Source organism: Pleurodeles waltl, chromosome 9, assembly GCF_031143425.1.
Source record: "Pleurodeles waltl isolate 20211129_DDA chromosome 9, aPleWal1.hap1.20221129, whole genome shotgun sequence".
NCBI classification, from domain to species: Eukaryota; Metazoa; Chordata; class Amphibia; order Caudata; family Salamandridae; genus Pleurodeles; species Pleurodeles waltl.
In genome coordinates this window covers 614,454,549-614,473,156 of record NC_090448.1, presented here as the reverse complement: position 1 = coordinate 614,473,156, position 18,608 = coordinate 614,454,549, and the positions used below count along the sequence as shown (strand labels likewise).

General features: G+C 44.0%; 1 protein-coding gene across 4 annotated transcripts in view; it reads left to right on the top strand.

Annotated features, from left to right (window-relative positions):
* Nucleotides 1–18,608, top strand: part of DHX34 (DExH-box helicase 34) — a 387,340-nt gene that overhangs the window by 201,087 nt on the left and 167,645 nt on the right. For all 4 annotated transcript variants that reach the window (XM_069207613.1, XM_069207612.1, XM_069207614.1 and 1 more), the window contains one exon: nt 7,305–7,478. In XM_069207613.1, the coding sequence (XP_069063714.1) occupies nt 7,305–7,478 (174 nt within the window). The remainder of the gene's footprint in view (nt 1–7,304; nt 7,479–18,608) is intronic.

Sequence of the window (18,608 nt, the reverse complement as noted above, 5' to 3'; positions counted from 1 at the left end):
AGAAATGTGTAATTGTAGGATAACCTGTGTAGGGAGGATTGGGTGAGATGTGTGAGGCCGTTATGGGATCTGTCATGTTGTCGTGAATGTGATGCTGCTTGTTGTCGAGTTGTCCTCTAATTTATTGTGGTTTACTTGTATCATGGTTGATAGGTATTTTCTAGGATTGCTTAGGTATTACTTAGCGGCAAATGTTTAAAGAGCCATGTTTTAATAGCGTTCCAAAAAGGAAGGTAGTTTTCTAGTTTACTTATTTGGATGTTCGAGGAATTCCACAAGTGCTTTCAGTGAGATTCGACAATGCACTGGGTGCTAATGTAAAGTCACAAGAGCTAAGGTGATGTGTTTGCAGTGTTTGAGGTTTACAGGTGGTCTGACTGCTAATTATGAACCCATTATAACTTGATTGGATGTGATTTTCTGAACTACTAAGTATAAATCTTTCGCGTAGTTTGCACACAGGAGCACAAAGTCAGCTCTTACTTGACCACTGGTGGAAGCCTAGGAAGGGGGAAAAATATTTTAATATTCTCTGCATGTTTGTCGAGGATTAAACTACAGCATTAATTTAGGTTTCAACAATAAGGTCTGCATCTAAGGTTTATCCTAGGTTTTTTGTTTTGTTTATCTGTGGGTGAGTGCTTTTGCTGGGCTGGCAGGCTAGGTTTTCCTTTGCAGTTAGCCATTTACCAAATCTTTGGATTTTGTTCTTGTTTTTGTTGTGATTGAGATGGTTGTAGTCATTCACTTGTTCACCCTGATCACGCATGTTTGCATCCAGTCGACGGAGTTGAATGCCTTTCAAAAGTCGATCATGAGCAGGGCTTGGTGACTGGATAACCTACTGCTCAGCTCAGTGGCATTGTGGGCACTGCGGATGAGACAAATAATCCATCCCACAAGCCAGTTGGCCAACATCTTGGCCCAAATTTTTACCTCCAAGTTCAGAAAGAAGAGCCTCCGCATTTGGTGGCACCAGGGTCTGATTTTGGGATCACCATGATCTCTTCCGCTCTAAGGTCTAAGGTCACAAGGCACTTCACCTTTCTAAAGAGCCTATTTGAAAGTGTTCAACAACAAAGGGCCCGAGTGGGGCCAAAGTAAATGCCAGAATTTAGCCAGGAAGCCGTTAGGCCCCAGGACCTTGTCTTCGTTGAGTTGCTTAAGAGCCATCCCGAGTTCCTCACAAATGACCTCTGCCTCCAAGGATCCACGATCCACGGGGACAAGCGCAGCATGGCACTTGCACCACAAACTGGGGAAAGTCTGCCTGGGGCCCGCTGCATTGGAACTATATAACCCTCTGTAATAAGACACGAATGCAGGTGCTATAGCCTCACTACCCATTGTTTGGGTGCTCTAGTCGCTTTCAAGATACACTACAGGAGTGCCTCTCTATACATAACAAATGCATCATCTTACCTGCTTTGTCTCCCACTGATAGACACTGCTATGTGTTGCCAGACATGCCTCCTCGGTGGGCGCCAGCCCGTCACAGATCATGGGGAACCCCAAGTCAAGTTTACAGCCGCTGGCGAGAGGTCCGAGAGGCCCCTCACCAATAAGCAGGCATCAAGTACAAGGTGGCCCTCCTGACCAAGGCATAAGATAGTAATCCAAACAGGAGAAGGACCAGTGGGCCCCAGAGTGGACGGTATACCCCTGCTCGGTCAGTTGGTGCGCCTTCCACACATCTATAAAGGACAAGTTCTGTAAAAAGGCAGATAGCAGTTTTGGGCCATAGACAGCTGCTGCAGGAGGGTTAGGATGATCCAAGTCTGGATTGCACACCCCATTGAGGTCACCCCCCAGGATCCATGGAGCATCTGGCAGTTTCCTGAGAATACTGTCCAGCTTATTAAAACATTCAGCATTAGGGGTTCGGGAGCATATACAAAGATCGGGAAACCCTACTGTCTACCCATCACCACCATGTAGTGGCCCAGATTGTCGTGCCACACTTTGGACATTGCCAGGGGAATATGTTTTAGAATCAGGATGGCCATGCCTCGGTGGATGCCCAAGTGATAGACCTTTGAGTTTTCCCGACGAGCCAGAAAGGGACATTTATTGCCCAGAAGATGCGTGTCTTGGATCATGAAGGTGTCAGAACCAGAGCAGTGGGTAGCTTTAAGCACGGCACGTGCTTGATCTTGTCAAGCATACCGTTTACGTTCCAGAAGAGGATCAACAGCTTACCTGGTTAATCACACCGCTGCACTCTATCTGGTTGTTCTATCCAGGCCTGACACAGTGCAGTAGTGTCAGTGATCTTGTTATAAGTCCCTTTTAATCGTGTATAGCACTGCCAGTAGATCAAACAAAAACAAACTCCCCACCTGCAACTTCCACCCCATACTTCGTGAACAAGAAGTACCTGTTGTGGTACAACTAGGGACAGTAGCAAACTGGGCTATCCTGAGATACTTAGCTCCCCTCTGAGCAAACTACTCAAAGAGGACAAGCCTCGTAACAAAACAAGCTCAAACCCACAAAAGAGAAAATATAAAGGGGGGTGTAATGTTTGGGCTAGTTTGTAGTTGCAGCGCACCTTCGCTATATGTTGTATAGGCACCCGCTGACCCATGTCATCTAAGACTGTGTGGTCTGGAGGGGCCAGTGAAACATCAGTGCAAGCAAGATGTACTGGCAGGCCCCCATTCTCCTTAGAAGCATGTTTTCGATTCAGAGATATCAAGGGCCCAAGGGACTGCACCCTGCGCTCTCTGCTGTACAGCCATTGCCTCAATGCCTTGCGCTACTTGCCCGTGGTCCCCATCCTCCTCCCCATGCCCTCACACTCTCCTGGGAAGGAGGTCCCGAAGTGCACAAATTGGGACGCTCCTCTATCCAGTGCCAACCTGCCTCAGGTGTTTCAAAGAAGAAGGTCTTGTCCTAAAAAAATAACTTTGAGGCATATACGTGATGTCCATAACTTTAAGCTTTTGCTTCGCCTCCTGAAAGGATTGGCTCTGCTGTTGGACTTTCAGTGAATAGTATGAGAGAATCATCACAGGAGAGGATTGGCATATCAGTGAGCCTGCCTTGCAAGCCGCCGTTTGGATGGCTTCACAATCTGCCTTGTTAAGCACTTGAGCAATGAAAGTACCGGGTGGGGCACCCACCGGGGGCCTAGCAATCAGTGCACGATGGGCCTGCAGAACTATAAAGCAATTAGGGACTTCTGTAGCTGGCACCCAACTCTTCAACTAGTCGTATATGAAGGATGTGGGCGTGGTCCTCTCTGTGCCCTCAGGGATACCAACGATGCACAAACTGTCACGTCACAACCTGCCCTCGGCATCCTCCCCCCAGGCTTCCAACTGTCCCACTAAACATAATGGGGATCATCAGGTGGAACTCGTGCAATTCCACTGCATCTCTCCAGTCTCAGAGACCACCCTCCACCTATGTGACCCTGTGTACAGCGTTCTGCAAATCCTGTAAAATCATGGTAAAGTTGACCTTAAGTTCCCCCATTCTACCTTCCATTGTTTGTTTAAGGTCTCAGATTGCTCACAAAATAGAGGCTGTCTGGAGCCCATCAGCCAGAGGGGTGTCGCCTTCAGTTGCACCAGCGCCTTCTGCTGGGGTCGCCTTCTTGGTGAATTTGTCTATCTTTTGCTGAGAGGCAGGACCCGCAGGCTTGTCTCTCACTTTGCCATGTTTGGGCACACCAAAGAGGGAGGACATACATAGAAGTCAAAGAAAGTTGGAGTTCACATTTCGCAAGGCCACCCAGCATCACCAGGCCAACAGATGAGCAGAACAAGTGTTGTAGGAGCCCAGGGCTTGCAGCTGTTGTGCACTGTAACATATGTATCACCTCCGCTCTGGGAAAGTTTTTATCAGTGTAGAGCCGGCCAAGGTGCCTCCGCCAGAAGGTGTAGTGTTGTCACAGGCCCAGCCCCCGCCTCAAATAGGGCATGGCCCCATTTATGCGAGACCCGGAGGGCCTCCCTCTTCAAGGCCAGTGTTCCATTATGCCACGCAGCATGAGCTCACTGCAGAGTGTGGCCTGACCCAGCAAGGCTACAGAAAGGTCTGAGCTCCAGAGAGGCCCCTAAAGCGCCGGGCCACCTGCCACATGTCCGCCTCAATTCTCAACTGGGCAAGAACTCCAAAGCCCACAGGATTACAAGGGCCAGGTCACAAATGTCTCAGGGAAGAAAAAGAACTGCCCAGGGCCACCATGTGGGAGCCACCGATCAAAGTTTCTTTGGGTCCTCCCTGCCGATGGAGGAAACAAAGGGCAGACCAGAGCCAAGCCCTCCAACTCACCTCCTCTACCACCCAGCCACCACCAGTTCTGTCCTGCACTTCAACAACGTCACTCCCCACACAGCTGCAGAACTCGCCTTTGTCCCCTGGGGCATAGCTAACAGAGGTGCGCACTGCCTCAGATGCTGTCCGCTGTAGGCGTGTAGACGTGCTTGGGGAATCCCTTGGTATCTGCTGCAGCGCGGGCCATTATCACGGCCAACCTCCATCTTCTCTCTTCAGTGCGGGCACATTTGTGGCCCACACCCAATTAAATCTCTCTGTGATGTCCTGCCCTGACTCACGGCCCCCAAAACCTCTGGCCCCAGGGGCCACAAACACCCGCGAGGAGCCCAAGATTGGGCAGTAGCTCTTCTCCTCACCCCAACCAGAATCCAGCAGCATGGTGTAGGCATGAGGTGTCTCTTCTCTCCACTGCTGGCCTGTCCGCTACCTACACAGACGCATACTCCAGTGCTCCGTCTGGCTCCGGCACAGGGCCCTCAACATCCGCTGCCCTTATGGCCCAGCAAGCACCAGTGAAGAGCCCCTCTCAGGCAGCAGTGCTCCGTCCAGCAAGTGTGTACAGCACAATGCAGGTACAGGTGGAGGAGGCCCGGCCAGCTGTCCATGTGCCCCCGCAATGTCTAAATTAATAGTTTCCTCTACCCCGTTAAGAAGACTGCAGGCCAGCTGCCGCACAGCCTGATTGGCTCACTCTCCAAGAGGCCTCCAGCTCCCCTCCAGCCGTCACTCTCTGCCAAACATGTTTTGGCGATGATGTGACTATAGGAAGGGAGGTACCGGAAAATGCTGCTGGTACCAGCTTGAACTAGGCAGTTTTTCCCTGAGGAGCAGGCGACTAGGATCAGGTTATCGGCACGGTGCAGAGGAACTCTCCTAAAGAATGTCTGTCATATTTGGCACCTAAGCCACACCCTCGATGTTGTGGTATCATTGAAGTTCTAAATCATGATTATTAGTCCTGATGTCGAGAGGACTTCAGCAAGGAATAATAACCTGACTTTTAGGAAAGAGGGACATAGAAAGGTACTTAAATCAATGTAAAAATCTGTTGGCCAAATATACACACCTCACTAATTGTCTTCGTATCAGAATTAGGCTCTCATAGTAATAATGCTGATTCTGTTCATGAAGATAATATATAGAACAAAAAGCAACAGTATTATAGCTACAATGATATGAGCCATATATTTGTGACAAGATCTATATTTCAAGAGTGATCTACCTAGTTTAACAAATTTTACTTTCATCTAAAACCTCAACTCTTATATGGGTGGCAAAAAATTATTTAATAAATAACATCTACTGACATTAATATCTCAGTTTATATTCCCAAGGTGACCAAACAACCACCAAGACTTTCGCACTACAATGGAGACATCTTACAATTTATGTCCGGTGTCACAATTTACACTAAAATGTGTGCGGCAACAATGCAGTTCTAGCATGAGTTACACACAGATTGGCACTTTATCAGTGCACCCTGACTAGACCCGAGCTAAGTGACCTGAAATATCCTGTAATTAATGCAAATCTCTTTATGAAATAGGGCCGGCAGAAAAATAAAAATTATGTTTTCTCGTATTTCTTGAAAATGGAAAATGCACTACTAAAATGTCAATCCTTGTCACAGTCTCAAGCTTAAAAATGTGCAATCAATATAAGCCAAAGATCAATAAAGAGGACTTAGACAAAATGACCCTTTTAACAATCGTAATATTGACTGTACATGAATGTTTTTTGGAGAACAGGCTATGCATAGTTTAAAACACCAGCAGCTGGCTTATACAACAAAATTAGGACAATGATGACAAAGAGACAGATAAATAAGAGCTAACATTTATTAGAAATGTATGTGTGGACATGTGACTTACTACACAATTGTAATTTCCAAATTCTGCAGGTTGCTTCATCCAAATATAGTATTGTCTTCACGCACTATACGTTTGTTTTCACATTATGGGTAGTTAGCTGAATACTCACCATAGGCTTATTGTCATTAGCAGTGATTCACAGTTTCCAATGATCACGCCATTTCCGTGGAGTTTGCAGTGTTCATCTGTGTATTGCCTTCTGAACTCAAGCAAAAACAAAATGTTCTGATTATGTCCTGCATTTGTCTCTATTTTTTTGTTCTCACTTCATTAATGATTGCCTTGAAAAAGCACTAGAGCAGGTATAATGCTTGCGTGAAACGTATCTACAGTTTCATTTGGATATTATAAAATTACAAACCAAACGAACTGAGAATGTAAAGATTTTTTTTCATAACAATTCGAAGGAAATGCAGAACCTCACAACTTTAACTACACTGAACTCTCCCACAGTAGGACAACCATAGATGACCTTCCAATACTGACACATAATTGCAAGATCACGGAACAATTCAGAAAGGAATGTCCAGAAGGTCTCATGTTTAATAAGCTTTCCATTAAGCTCTGACCAGTAGGCCTTTTGAGCCATTTGCGAGCTCTGACCTTGAACCGTTGATTTGGAATATTGTATTTTGGTTGTTGTTATCTCTGCTTGTTGAGTGAGTGAGCTTGAGGCTCTTTCTTTTTCTGAGCTCAACACCGCTATACCTTGCTAATGTCCTCTAGAATTATCCTTTCAACCAGGAAATTATGCTCCCTCCTTTTTGCATAGAATCCATTCTCTGATTCTGAGAAACCTCTTCTTACTCTGGATGTTAGGAGTGGAATACAATGTTACCTTGACAGTATGAAGAGTGTGGTGCTTATGCACCCGACTTCCAAATGGTTAATGCTTGCTCTTTCACTTTATGGTTCTAATGTACCTTAAGCATTTTGGAAAGGGGTAAATGGACTACTGGTACAGTGATGACTATGGTAAGGAACGTCTTCTTATGTCTGGTAGTATTTCTTACACTGATGTGGAGGATAGGCACAGAGGTAGTGCAAGTTATTGGAAAACAGAAAATACAAACAAGAGGTTGCTACAGTTGTACATGTATGAACTAAGCTACTAACTCTAATGGGGTTAATTGCTCCTCTTCACAGGATGTTAAGTTTAAACTGCGCCACAATGTGGAGGAGCTCCATGCAGCGTCAAGCCAGTCTCAGGATCTTTCTGGCCAGCAACTTACCCTGTTAAAACTTATTGTGTGCCGTGGTCTATACCCCCAGATCGCTCTCCCAGATGCTTTCAACAGTTGTCGCAAGGACTCCGACCAGGTATGACCCTTTTCACAGGGAGGATTATATTGTTTCAAATTTAGGCTCTTTGCTACAATTAATAGTGCAGTATTGTCGTAGCATTTGCTCTAGGACCCCACAGCTGAATGATTTTTTTAAATTGAAGACTATAAGTTCTAAATTTACAATCGTAATTAGTATCTGGAATAATATATGTGTGGACAGTGAGTGTCAAGAACCCAGTAAAAACCAGTAAAACAAATCAGTCAACGTGTATATTCCCAATATATTTCACAGGGGTGCGAGTCCACCCTAAAGTGGCCAGTACAATGTTGTATTATGCCAAACAGTAAATTGACAATTGATCCTTGATAAGCTGCGAGGTACAACGCTGATCTCCAAGATCAGTTTTGCACCTCACAGCTTATCAAGCCATATTTGTCAGTTTACTGTTTAGCATAATGCAACTGACCTTGTTAGGGCAGACTTGCAGCCCCGTGGAATATTATTGAAATATACAAGTTGACTAATTTTTTACTGCTTGTTACTGGGGTCTTGTCATTGATGTCCAAACACTTACTATTCCAGGTAGTACTTATGGAGGGTTAGATGAAGCCTTGCAAAAGTTTGCATCAGACGAAACACTTGTCGGCTGTACATTACATGGATTTTCATTGGAAACAGAAAATCTGCTGAGTTTTCACTGTGTATGCTTTTGGATCACTGAAAAGGTTGGAAATAACCCCATAAAGATGATGCATTTACTATTGGAATATTTTTTCTTGAAATGGAGTGATATTCCTTACTTTCACTGCTTTGGGGTGCTCTGGTGCTGTCCTGCTGTTGTAATTTGGTTGTAACCCAATTGGGCTACAACATGTGTGACACCCATTACGTAGCAAGGTGTTAGGCGCACTGTATGTAGCACGCACTACAAATTGGGAACCTGTGTATAAAATACGTATCACATGGACTCACTAACCCTGAACGATTACTACAGCTATGTGCGATTGATATATTCCACTGTTACCTTTCTTGTATCTGTTGGTCAAGTTGTAAATTTAGTTTAGAACTAGCCCCTTATTTCTGTTCCAGATAAGATTTTCATGTGAAAATGTTTTAGTCCTCATTTTGTAAGTTTGGAGCAAATGCAGATTTAAACAAGCATTTGCATTCCAATGGGTCTCGCATTTTCTCGAGTTAGAGCTATTAGCGTTGTAAACTCCTAACGGGACTTTTTGTGACACATACTTTTAAGCCGAAAAGTAATTCAGTTTCACAAAAGTGAGCCGATTCAAAGTGCCATGGCATGAGCGTGAAGGAGACACACAAAAGGAAAAAGAAGTTTGCTCGCATTCAAACGTATCAGCGAAAGTTCAATTATCCATGTAACAGAGTTGATGTCCAAGGGGGTAACCAAACCGCCCCAAGGAGGGACAAACACGTCAGAGCGCCGAAAAAGTAAAACTTATCTGCCAGCATTGCAAAAATGTAAAAGGTTATATATTCCAGAAATACTTTTTCATTTAAACACATATGGGAATCAGAAGAACGAGTACACAGTGCAGCCATACAGGACTGTTTATGGTATGTTTTTGAAGCTGCTGCAAGAGGACAGTGGATACTTTCATTACTTTCTTCATGTGCATGTACTGGCAAAGGCAGGCATATTTACAATACATATTTCTTGAGGGCTAGTTCTGTTTGTTGAGAGCAGATACTCAAAATTATTTCTTAGACATCTGAAACATCCATCTGGGTTACTACTGGCTGCATTTCAAGTACCTCGCAATCTAGGGTGCTAATTGTGCATCCCCTTAAGCACTGATACCATGTATTATGATATTTACGGTTGTGCAATATACTTATCATTTGACTTCTTTGAGCTTTGGACACTGCACAAATGGTGTGTGCTTTCCCTGGTTTGGGGTGTACTAACTTGAAAGTTGTGTAACTTTGCCGATGCCTTAAAATGTCTCTGGATACGAGCCACAGCACAATAATCTAGTCACCATGTTGGGAGCATGATTTGCTGAGACAGAATTCTGACTTGCCAGAAGATTGAGTCAAATCACTCTTATGATTTGAGGGATAAAGGGCTCCGTAGTTAGACTGCACACTTGTTTTCAGAATAATAAGCACACTGGTAAATTAAAGCTATCATACAGAAGTGGCAGACATGAATAAGTTGAATGAGAGACGCTCCTTGCAGGCAGTCAGTACAGCCAGAGAAGTGATGTGTAGTTATTGAGTAGGGTGAGTGAAACAAGCACTGCGCAGGCAGTGAGTAGGGTGAGCAAGAAAAGTGCTGTGCAGGCAACCAGTAAGGTGAATGAGATGAGCACTTTTCAGGCAGTAAATAGGTTGAGTGAGAAAAGTGTTTTGCAAGCAGTGAGCAAGGGGAGTGTTAGAAGCATGCAGGCAGTGTATTGGGCGAGGAAGAAAAGGGATGTGCATGCAGTCAGCAAGGTGAATGGGATGATCGCTATGCTGGCATTGAGTAGGTTCGAGTGTGAGAAGCATGTTGCGGGCAGTGAGTAGGGTGAGTGGGAATCCGTGTGCAGGCAGTGAATGTGTGTGTGTGATGGAAGTGCTTTGTAGACAGGTGTGCAGTCAGTAAGGAGGGTGAGATAAGTGCTCTGCAGGGGTCAGTTAGGAAGTACCATTTTAGACAGTGCGTGTGGGGTAACACTGCAGAAGTTGTTTTGGGGAGACCTCCTGTGCAGAAAGTGAATAGTGTGAGTTAGTTGCAGAGAGATTTAATGTAAGGACCAAGTGGATAATTGCCCAGAGCCCCCATTTCCAAGGGTCTCTCAAGGAAATTGAACGTTCTCCGTCTTTTAGTTCTGTCTATTCTGTTTGTCTATCTAATCCTCTCTCTGTCTCTACATACCTTTACCTCTGACTCTGTTTGTCTACCCAGTGTCATCTTAAGGATTTTGGGGTCCCCTGTAAGACACTTTTCAACTGTTTTTGTGTGGCCCTGTTAAAGTGTAATTAAAGTTTAGTATTTGTCATCATGCGTGCTGGAATTATCAGGAAAGAGCAGTGCTTAAGTTGTTCTTGTTGTTTCCGTTGCGGAGCACCAGCACTTATTTTTGAGGGCCGGCACTTATTTTTCTGCCTCAAGGATTTACTGCGAGCAAAAGACACATATGGGAAAGACGGAGGAAGAGAAAAACGAAAAAGCGTTACAGAGAGAGAAGGAAGAAAGCTGCAAGGGTGAGCTAAAGGGGCAGGGAGCAGCTGTAAATGGATTAAAGAGGCCCCAATATGATTTCAGGATTATGCTGCCTCAGTATTCTGTGCTCGCACATTTAATTGCAGCAGCCGCATGTTTCAGAGGAGAGGTTTGGGCACTGGCACCTTTTTATTTGCAAATTAAGCTAAGCACTGGGAAAGGGTAATAATCATTTACGTTTCTTCTGTACTTGGGCCTCTAAAATGTGTGTTGCTGGGGGCTCCCAAAACACTTTAACTGACACTGGTTAGATGTTCTGTGCAAATGATGAGTTGTGAAGGACTGATTTGCCGGCACAAGTGAGGGGTGCACTCCACACCATGAGTTGGGTGAGGTCTGTGCAGGCTGAAAATGAGGGACAGCATTGAGCATTCAAATTTCATGGAAAAGAAGGTGTGCTGACTGTCCTTAAGTAGTAGAGAAAGGTTGTGGAGACATTAAAGAGTAATGACTGAGTGAGAAGCTGTGGCCAGACGGTGAGCTGGGTAAAATTGCTTTACAGAAAGTGAGTACGGTGAGGGAGAGAAGGGCTGGACGCTGGGTAGACAGTGCATGTCACATTTTCCTGTTACTTAGAGGGGTACACTTTGGAGCTAAAGTAATACTCCAAAAACAACAGAGATTGATATATTTTTTTCTTGTGATAAATCTCTAATTAATAATACTCCTGATGTCACTAGCTAAAAATGTCGGTCCAGCTGTTTTTTTTAAATACATTGTTTTGGTTTATTACTTCATATTCAAAGTTCAATAGCGTCTGTTTAAAACAACATTGTGCATATATATCGGATAATTAATTCTAATTAAGTGCTGGCCAGTTCAAAATACGGAGTCTAAAACCATTAGCCATTGCCTTTTCTGGAAGTTACTAGTTCAGTTTAAACATTTTCAAGACTGTTGTTGGGCCTAGATTAGTATGCAGATTTCTACTGCGACCTACCCCGTCCGAAATGATGCATATGTTTTTATTGTCTGGCTTGATCACATGTTGGGATTCAGGAGTACATGTTTTGATTGGGCAGAAGTTTTGTGCTTCCACAAAGAAGTGCTTGCACTCTAGCAGCTCTGATCAATATGTTTATTAATCCTTCTCCGTAAATTTGAACTTTCAGGGGCACACACATGACATTAGAATGGTATTAAAATGTCATATAACTAGATAATGTATGATGTTTATCTCTGGCAGCAGCCCAGATGGGAGGAAGACAGTCATGAACCTACATTGAATTTTAGAGCTGGCTTGACAGCGCAACTGCCACCTGACCCTTTAACCTACACCAAAGATCTTTAAACCTTTTTCGTTTAATCCCCCAGAATAAAATGTTTTGAAGTCAGGGCCCCCCACCAAACCTTTATGGCAAGGATTGGGGGAGGGTCAGGGCTATGCACAGTGTGTGGGGCCTATGAGATAATTTCAAGGAGACTTTTTCTGTGGCGTATAATCCATAATAAATGTGAGACTTATCAAAGAGCAAATTCATCAAACATAAATTGACCAAATAAAATGTCTGCTACCCATAACTGGCGTGTTGTAAGCCTCTTGCGCTGCTTGGCCCTGTTCCAGTTGATGCAGTAAAGATTGCATGGCCTTTAGTACCCGGCAAACTCCTCTGCCTCTTTCACCTCCTTCCCACCATGCCTGATCATTCCAATCTTGAAACAGGCTCACTGTGCTTTTTTTTTGGGGGGGGTGGGGGGATTTCAGCTTTATGTAGCACAAACGGCCCAAGTATATTGGAGCACTTTATATGACCACCAATTTAATTACACATGGTCAGATTTTTTAAGGCACAGGGGAGGTTAAGTGATTTGCCCAGGATGCTGAGCCAACGATTGGACTTGTACCTGGTTCACCAGTTCTAAAGACAACTGCTCCAACATTAGGCCACTTATCCTCCCTTTCAGCAAAAAAATAATCTCCCATGTGTTAAACCCCCTTTTTGCAGCAAAGGTTCCCTCTGCTCTAAGGCTAGCAAGAAAAATGAGCCCCATACCTTTTTTCCAAAGAAATACATAATTGTGATACACCTGGACCCCAGTTCCACTGCACCTGCTTCACTGATACCAGCTACTGCCTCGCCAAGTGGTATGTCTCCTCTGCCCTTTGTTAAAAACTTGGGCTCCCATCTTGCTCCATCCCTGCCATCTCTCTGATGCCCAAATGTAGATGTCTCCTCTGCTTCAGTTTTCCCCGCCCCAGACCATTACTCAGAGCCCTAAATCAACTCTGGCAGAGCAAGAGTGCTCTTGTCCCTAAGGCAAATTATGTAGAATATTAAAATAGATATGGAATTGAGGTGGTCCCTCATACCACTGGGACCGAGTGCCACTGCACCAGCAGCACCAATCATACCTACAAGTCTGCTCTGCACAGTCCACAGGGCCATCAATTCTAGGCCTGAGACACAAAGTAGGCTTTCTGCCACTTTATGTAAAAAACTAAAAAAGGGAAAATGGACCTCATCTCTGCTACCTGAAAGTTACATGTGTGCAATTGGTTACTCACAAGAGTTAAAACCTGCTTGGGAGCCAGTATAAAAGTTAACTGGTGGGGTCACTTAGAGCTCCACAGCAACAAATATGTAGTCTTCTGGAAAGGTAATATGAGGATGTTACCAGGTGAGTTCTGCAGTGTGCTTTTAATGGACTCCTATAAAAATGTGTTGAGATTTAGTCAGATTACTTATTAACAAAATATATACACATATAAATAATGGATGACATATTCACAGTGCTGTCTGTTACCATTGGGGACCTTCTAGGACTATCGATAAACAGTCACTATTCCCCAGTGTGCGCCTAGGATTATTTGTGTGACTGTCTTGTCATACACAAGGACTTTGCAGTGAGCTCATTAGCAAACTGAGGTTTCACAACCTAAAATAATACATTTCCCATCCATTAGTTTGACTTAAATTTATTTTTTCATTTAAAATGCCCCTTTATTTTATCTGTGGTTACTTGAAAGTGAAAACATAACAAAATAGTTACAAAATATGTTGCTTTATTTAGCCACTTCATTGACTCTGTCACCCCACTCACTGATGTTCTTCCGTGGCGCCCCGGATGGCAAGTCTTTTTTTTTATGTAAATGAAGACAGCTTGGAGATGTGACAAATAAACAAAATCTCGCTTACAGGCTGTTTTCATTTACAAGTAGTTGGAGACACATTTGTGCCCCCCTAGGAATGCAGCTACGCTCTTCAGTAGGGTGCACCCCACAGGTTCAAGACCTCTGTCCTGCACCAAAATTATTGTAACTTTCTTTGCTTCCACACAGATACATAGCTATACCCATGCAATTTATTTGTAATGTTTCAAATTCAGTGGTGGCAACACAATTAAAAGAGGCGTGGCTGGTGGAGTGGGGATGGGGGGGGGTGTGGAGAGGTGGAATTTAATAATAATAAAAAAAAACACCTACCTGGTGCTGCTGGATGCCTCACGCTCTTCTGCTTCCTGTTCCCAGCAGTCCCTGGGACACCATCAGAGACTCCCTATGCAATCTCTGAGCTGCTCTCTTGCTATTGCCAAGCAAGAGAGAAGCGTGGGGATTGGTCTGAGCGAGTTGGTTTACTGCTCGCTCAGGCACAGGGAGTGTGTGCTGTTTCTGCAACCCGGCTGTGCAATACAGCTGGGTTGGAGAAACCTAACTGTGCATGTCTTTGGCCGGCCTAGAACGGCCAGCCAAACTCACTTGCACATTTAAGTGCACATCACTACTCCACTCCTCCTCCCTCCTCCCATGCACACTGCACACGCTGGCTCAGCCATCAGGTGAAAAATAAAATGATAATAAAATATCGGTTTTTTTTTTCATCTGCTGGCTCTGAGCCAGTGGGACAACGCTCTTCCGCCATTGCGGAGGTGCTGCCGCCGTATAAATGACCATACAGCATTCTTTTAAAGCCAGGCCCATTGGCATTACCAATGCTTGTTTATATTGGTGACCGCCCCACGACTGAAAATAGTTTTCTTGTTGAAGTTACATTATTTACTCCAGTATTGGAACTTTCGTAGATTCACATACTTGAATACTTTCCCCTCGTCGAGATGGGAGTCCCCGGTGGAATATACAACCTAGGCCTGAAAATATACATGTACAATACATGGTCTAGGCCTCAATAGAATAACCTATCCTAGTTGTTTTGTAAAACAGACCCAAACTGAAATTTGAACCAATTAGATTGCCTCACCCCTTAGAACCTCCTGTGAGGAGCTGCCTTCCTTCAGATTTTCCAAGCATAAGTGCTGTAATAATGAAGAACACTGAGAAGAGAAAGAAGGTGAGCTCCCCCGGTGAGGCGGGTGGGTCGCATGTGAATCTATGAAAGCTTCCAATACTGGAGAACTACAGTTACAGGTAAGTAACTTATTTCTTACTCCAGTATTGGAACTTTCATAGAGTCACATGCTTGAATAAGACTAGCAAGCAGTACAACACATTTTCTGTACTGACAAACACTGTTCATCTCATCATAAAATATCGTTCGCATTAAACAGGTAAATGAAAAGTAACAAAAGTTAATCTTCTGAAACATAAATTAATATATGCATGAGAGGTACGTTAATACTGAACAGAAAATGTGATATTATATGAGGAGCGGATGGTGGAAAACAAACAGCTCACCTTATCAGAACAAATGTCTAAGGACTGCTTGACCCACTGCTACATCTCGGAGCACCTCAGCATCCAGAAAGTAATGCTTTGTGAAGGCGTGTGTCATTCTCCACGTCGCTGCTTTTACAGATGTCCGGCAGTGACACCCCAGAGAAGAGTGAACAGGATGTAGAGACTGCCCTGGTAGAATGCGCACGTACTCTGGCGTCCAGGGGTCGACGAGCCCTTTGAAGGCAAAAGGCTATTGCACTTGAGATCCATGTAGAAATAGTCTGCTTAGTAACAGGATGCCCTCTTCTGGGCGAACTAAATGCCACGATCGAGGATGTTCACTGCAGATAAAATTTAAGGCATTGTTTGACCTCAAGGTATCAGTTTGGGTCTGTTTTACAAAACAACTATGATAGGTTATTCTATTGAGGCCAAGACCATGTATTGTATATGTACATTTTCAGGCCTACATTGTATATTCCACTGGGGACTCCCATCTCGACGACGGGGAAATATTCAAGCACGTGAATCAATGAAAGCTTCCAAAACTGGAGAACTACAGTTACAGGTAAGTAACTTATTTCTTCTGAGTGGTTTGTGGCCTAATATTGGATTCATTTGTGAATGCTGCCATCTATCGGTTTTTATTTCTTTCAATAAATATTTTGTACTATATAGGCTGCAACGTCTGCTGTTGGGCCAGTAAAAAAAATACCTTTGCATACTTTAGAAGCATATTATTATTCTATGGCCTACAAACAGATGTAGAGCCGTCCTGCTTTAGAAGTCGAAAAATAAAGAGCGTTGTTCAGTAAATTAGTAAAATAAGTTCAGTCTGATATGTTTTTTAAATGCGTGTGTTAAAAGCAGATGGGACAATGCTGAAGACATAATATGTTCGGCTTCTCCTGTGTTCAGCGTACATATTTTGCACTGATAGCAGTAATAACATTCTTCATCGGCAGTCATAAATCCTGATTTATAATCCTGTTTTGATGAACACACTTTTAGATACATCAGTTGATTTTGTTTTTGCGAGTTGTTAAAAAATACTTCTCTGTTTAAGACTGTAAATATCCTTTAGCCGCTCACTATGAGCGAGGAGGAGTAGGCAATATCACTGTTCTCCGGTTTTACCGGGAAGTACACCCAGTAAAACCCATTTCTTAACTGTGCACATTTTCAGTTTGGTGATGGTTAAACGTGCTCTGTAAATGGGTCTGGGCTTGTGGAACCGCGTGCATTAATGGACCTGGTAATTTCGGCCCCAAGTGTTGTTCTCTATTCTGGGCCCGAAACTCATGACACCGGTAACTGCTTTGGGAGAGGATCATGTTGACCGGAATCGTCAACGCTGAACCCGGTGTCTCTCCCCCCAAAGAGGCCTCAAGTGAAGAAAGAATTTGCTCGAACTGATGCCTCATGGGTGAGATGGGCTCTTGGTCAAGAATAAGAAGGACATATTTCGCACAAACCAGAGTTGTCTCCAGGTGCTTGAATAATAGGGTTTTTTCTTCACTGACACAATAGGACCATGTCTCCAGGCCACAAGAAAGAAAACTGCCCTGATTCAAAAGCTTTGAGACCTTACAAACTGTGGGACTGTGCCACAAAAATGATCATATCACAACTAAACACACACCCCTTAAAACTATTTCCATAGGGCAAGAGGGTGCCTGTTTAACACTGGCATTCAAATCTTGTGGCATGGTTGTCTCAAGAGAGGGTCCCAGCCCACTGAAGCATTCTTACTACCTAATGCGAGTTGGTAGAATTTCACTTTGGTTTTGCCTTACTAAACTCTGTTCTGCACTTACCAACTCCGCTTCTTTTCAAGGCTTGATGTGGACTCTGAAGTCATGTGCATTGTTTGTGGCGCTTTTGTTCGCCACCCATACTTCCCAATTTATGGCTAAAAGGCCTTATCGACTCCACCATCCCTTCTTGATTTTCTTTCTGAGAAAGAGGAGGTGAGGGATAGGCTTCTATGCAGCAAATTCTGCAGGGTCTATGTGAGATTTGAGAAGTTGTACCATGTGTGCTGTTTTGAAATCATTGGAGAGGATTCCTTGTCAACTTAAAATTTGAGTGTTTCTCTGGGAGGCTTCATGATGGGAACAGGAGTGTATAGTCTTCATGGAAGGTAGCCTTCATCACACAGAAAATATCAGAGAGGACTGTGAAGGAGAGCACTTTGAATGCGTTTGTGGAACGAGGATGACCCCTGCATGGCGTACGGGGAAACACCCTTGTCCTGAGAGAACCGCATTTGAAACTGGTCTCCTGTCTTTTTATCGGCACTGGTAATTTGTTAATCTAGCATACACACTGAGGCCTAGGCCTGTCCATGGGAGGATAGAAGTCCAGAACTAGCTCTGTGACCTGAAGGGGTAACCAAGCAGGTCCATTATTGTCAACATGGGACTACTGTTCAAATCCTAAATTGTTCACTTGAAGCAGTGGTACCAAGTTTCGCAAATTAATAGTCCAGAAGAGATTTTTCTGTGTTGGAGAAGTGCTGGCTCCAGTCAGGTCAAATTTGCTTTTCAGTCTGGCACTCAGGTATACTTTCACCCATTGTGACACCCCGTTCTTTTAATGGCTCTGGCAGCATGTTCCCGTTTTTGTCAGCCCTGAGCAGCAGTCTATTGTGGACGGCTTCTTGTCATGCTGGATGGTCTGCAGTTGGATACTTTTAACATCTGACATGCAAATGCCGCTGGACAGGTCTTTAATTTTGCTTGGTAATCTCAGATTTCGTTACCACAGGGGAAAAGGGTAACTGTGGAGCTAACCTGTAGAGATGTGGAAGGCGTAGAGTCTGGAATATGATGAGGTAAGCGGTGAGATCAGATGGAACAGTGGGTGTTGAAGGAGAGGAAGAAGTGGAGAGCTGAAGTGTGGAGATGTGCTGAAGATGTCGTTATACTAACGTACTTGAAATAAAGTAGAAGACAAACAGAACCGTGGAAGGCTGATCTTTACATTGGTGACAAGGGATACCCGTGCAGGAGACAGATTTTCCTTTAGACATCTTCACTCCTGGAATGAATTCATAGCACTCAATTGAACTTTGTCATTTTCGCTTCATCTCCACAACATTTTGCAGAGAAGTAACGACTTACAAGGTAATACAGAGATTAACAGTAAAAAACAAATGATCGTCTTTAATTGATAAACGGATGTTTAACACGAGCGCTAGAACGAGAACATTTGTGAACAGAATCTGCCTATCTAAGAAGCATTCAAAGGAATTCATCGCGCAGGAGTCCTACTGTGAGCCTGCCACGAATGCGATAAAATTTAAAGGGAAACG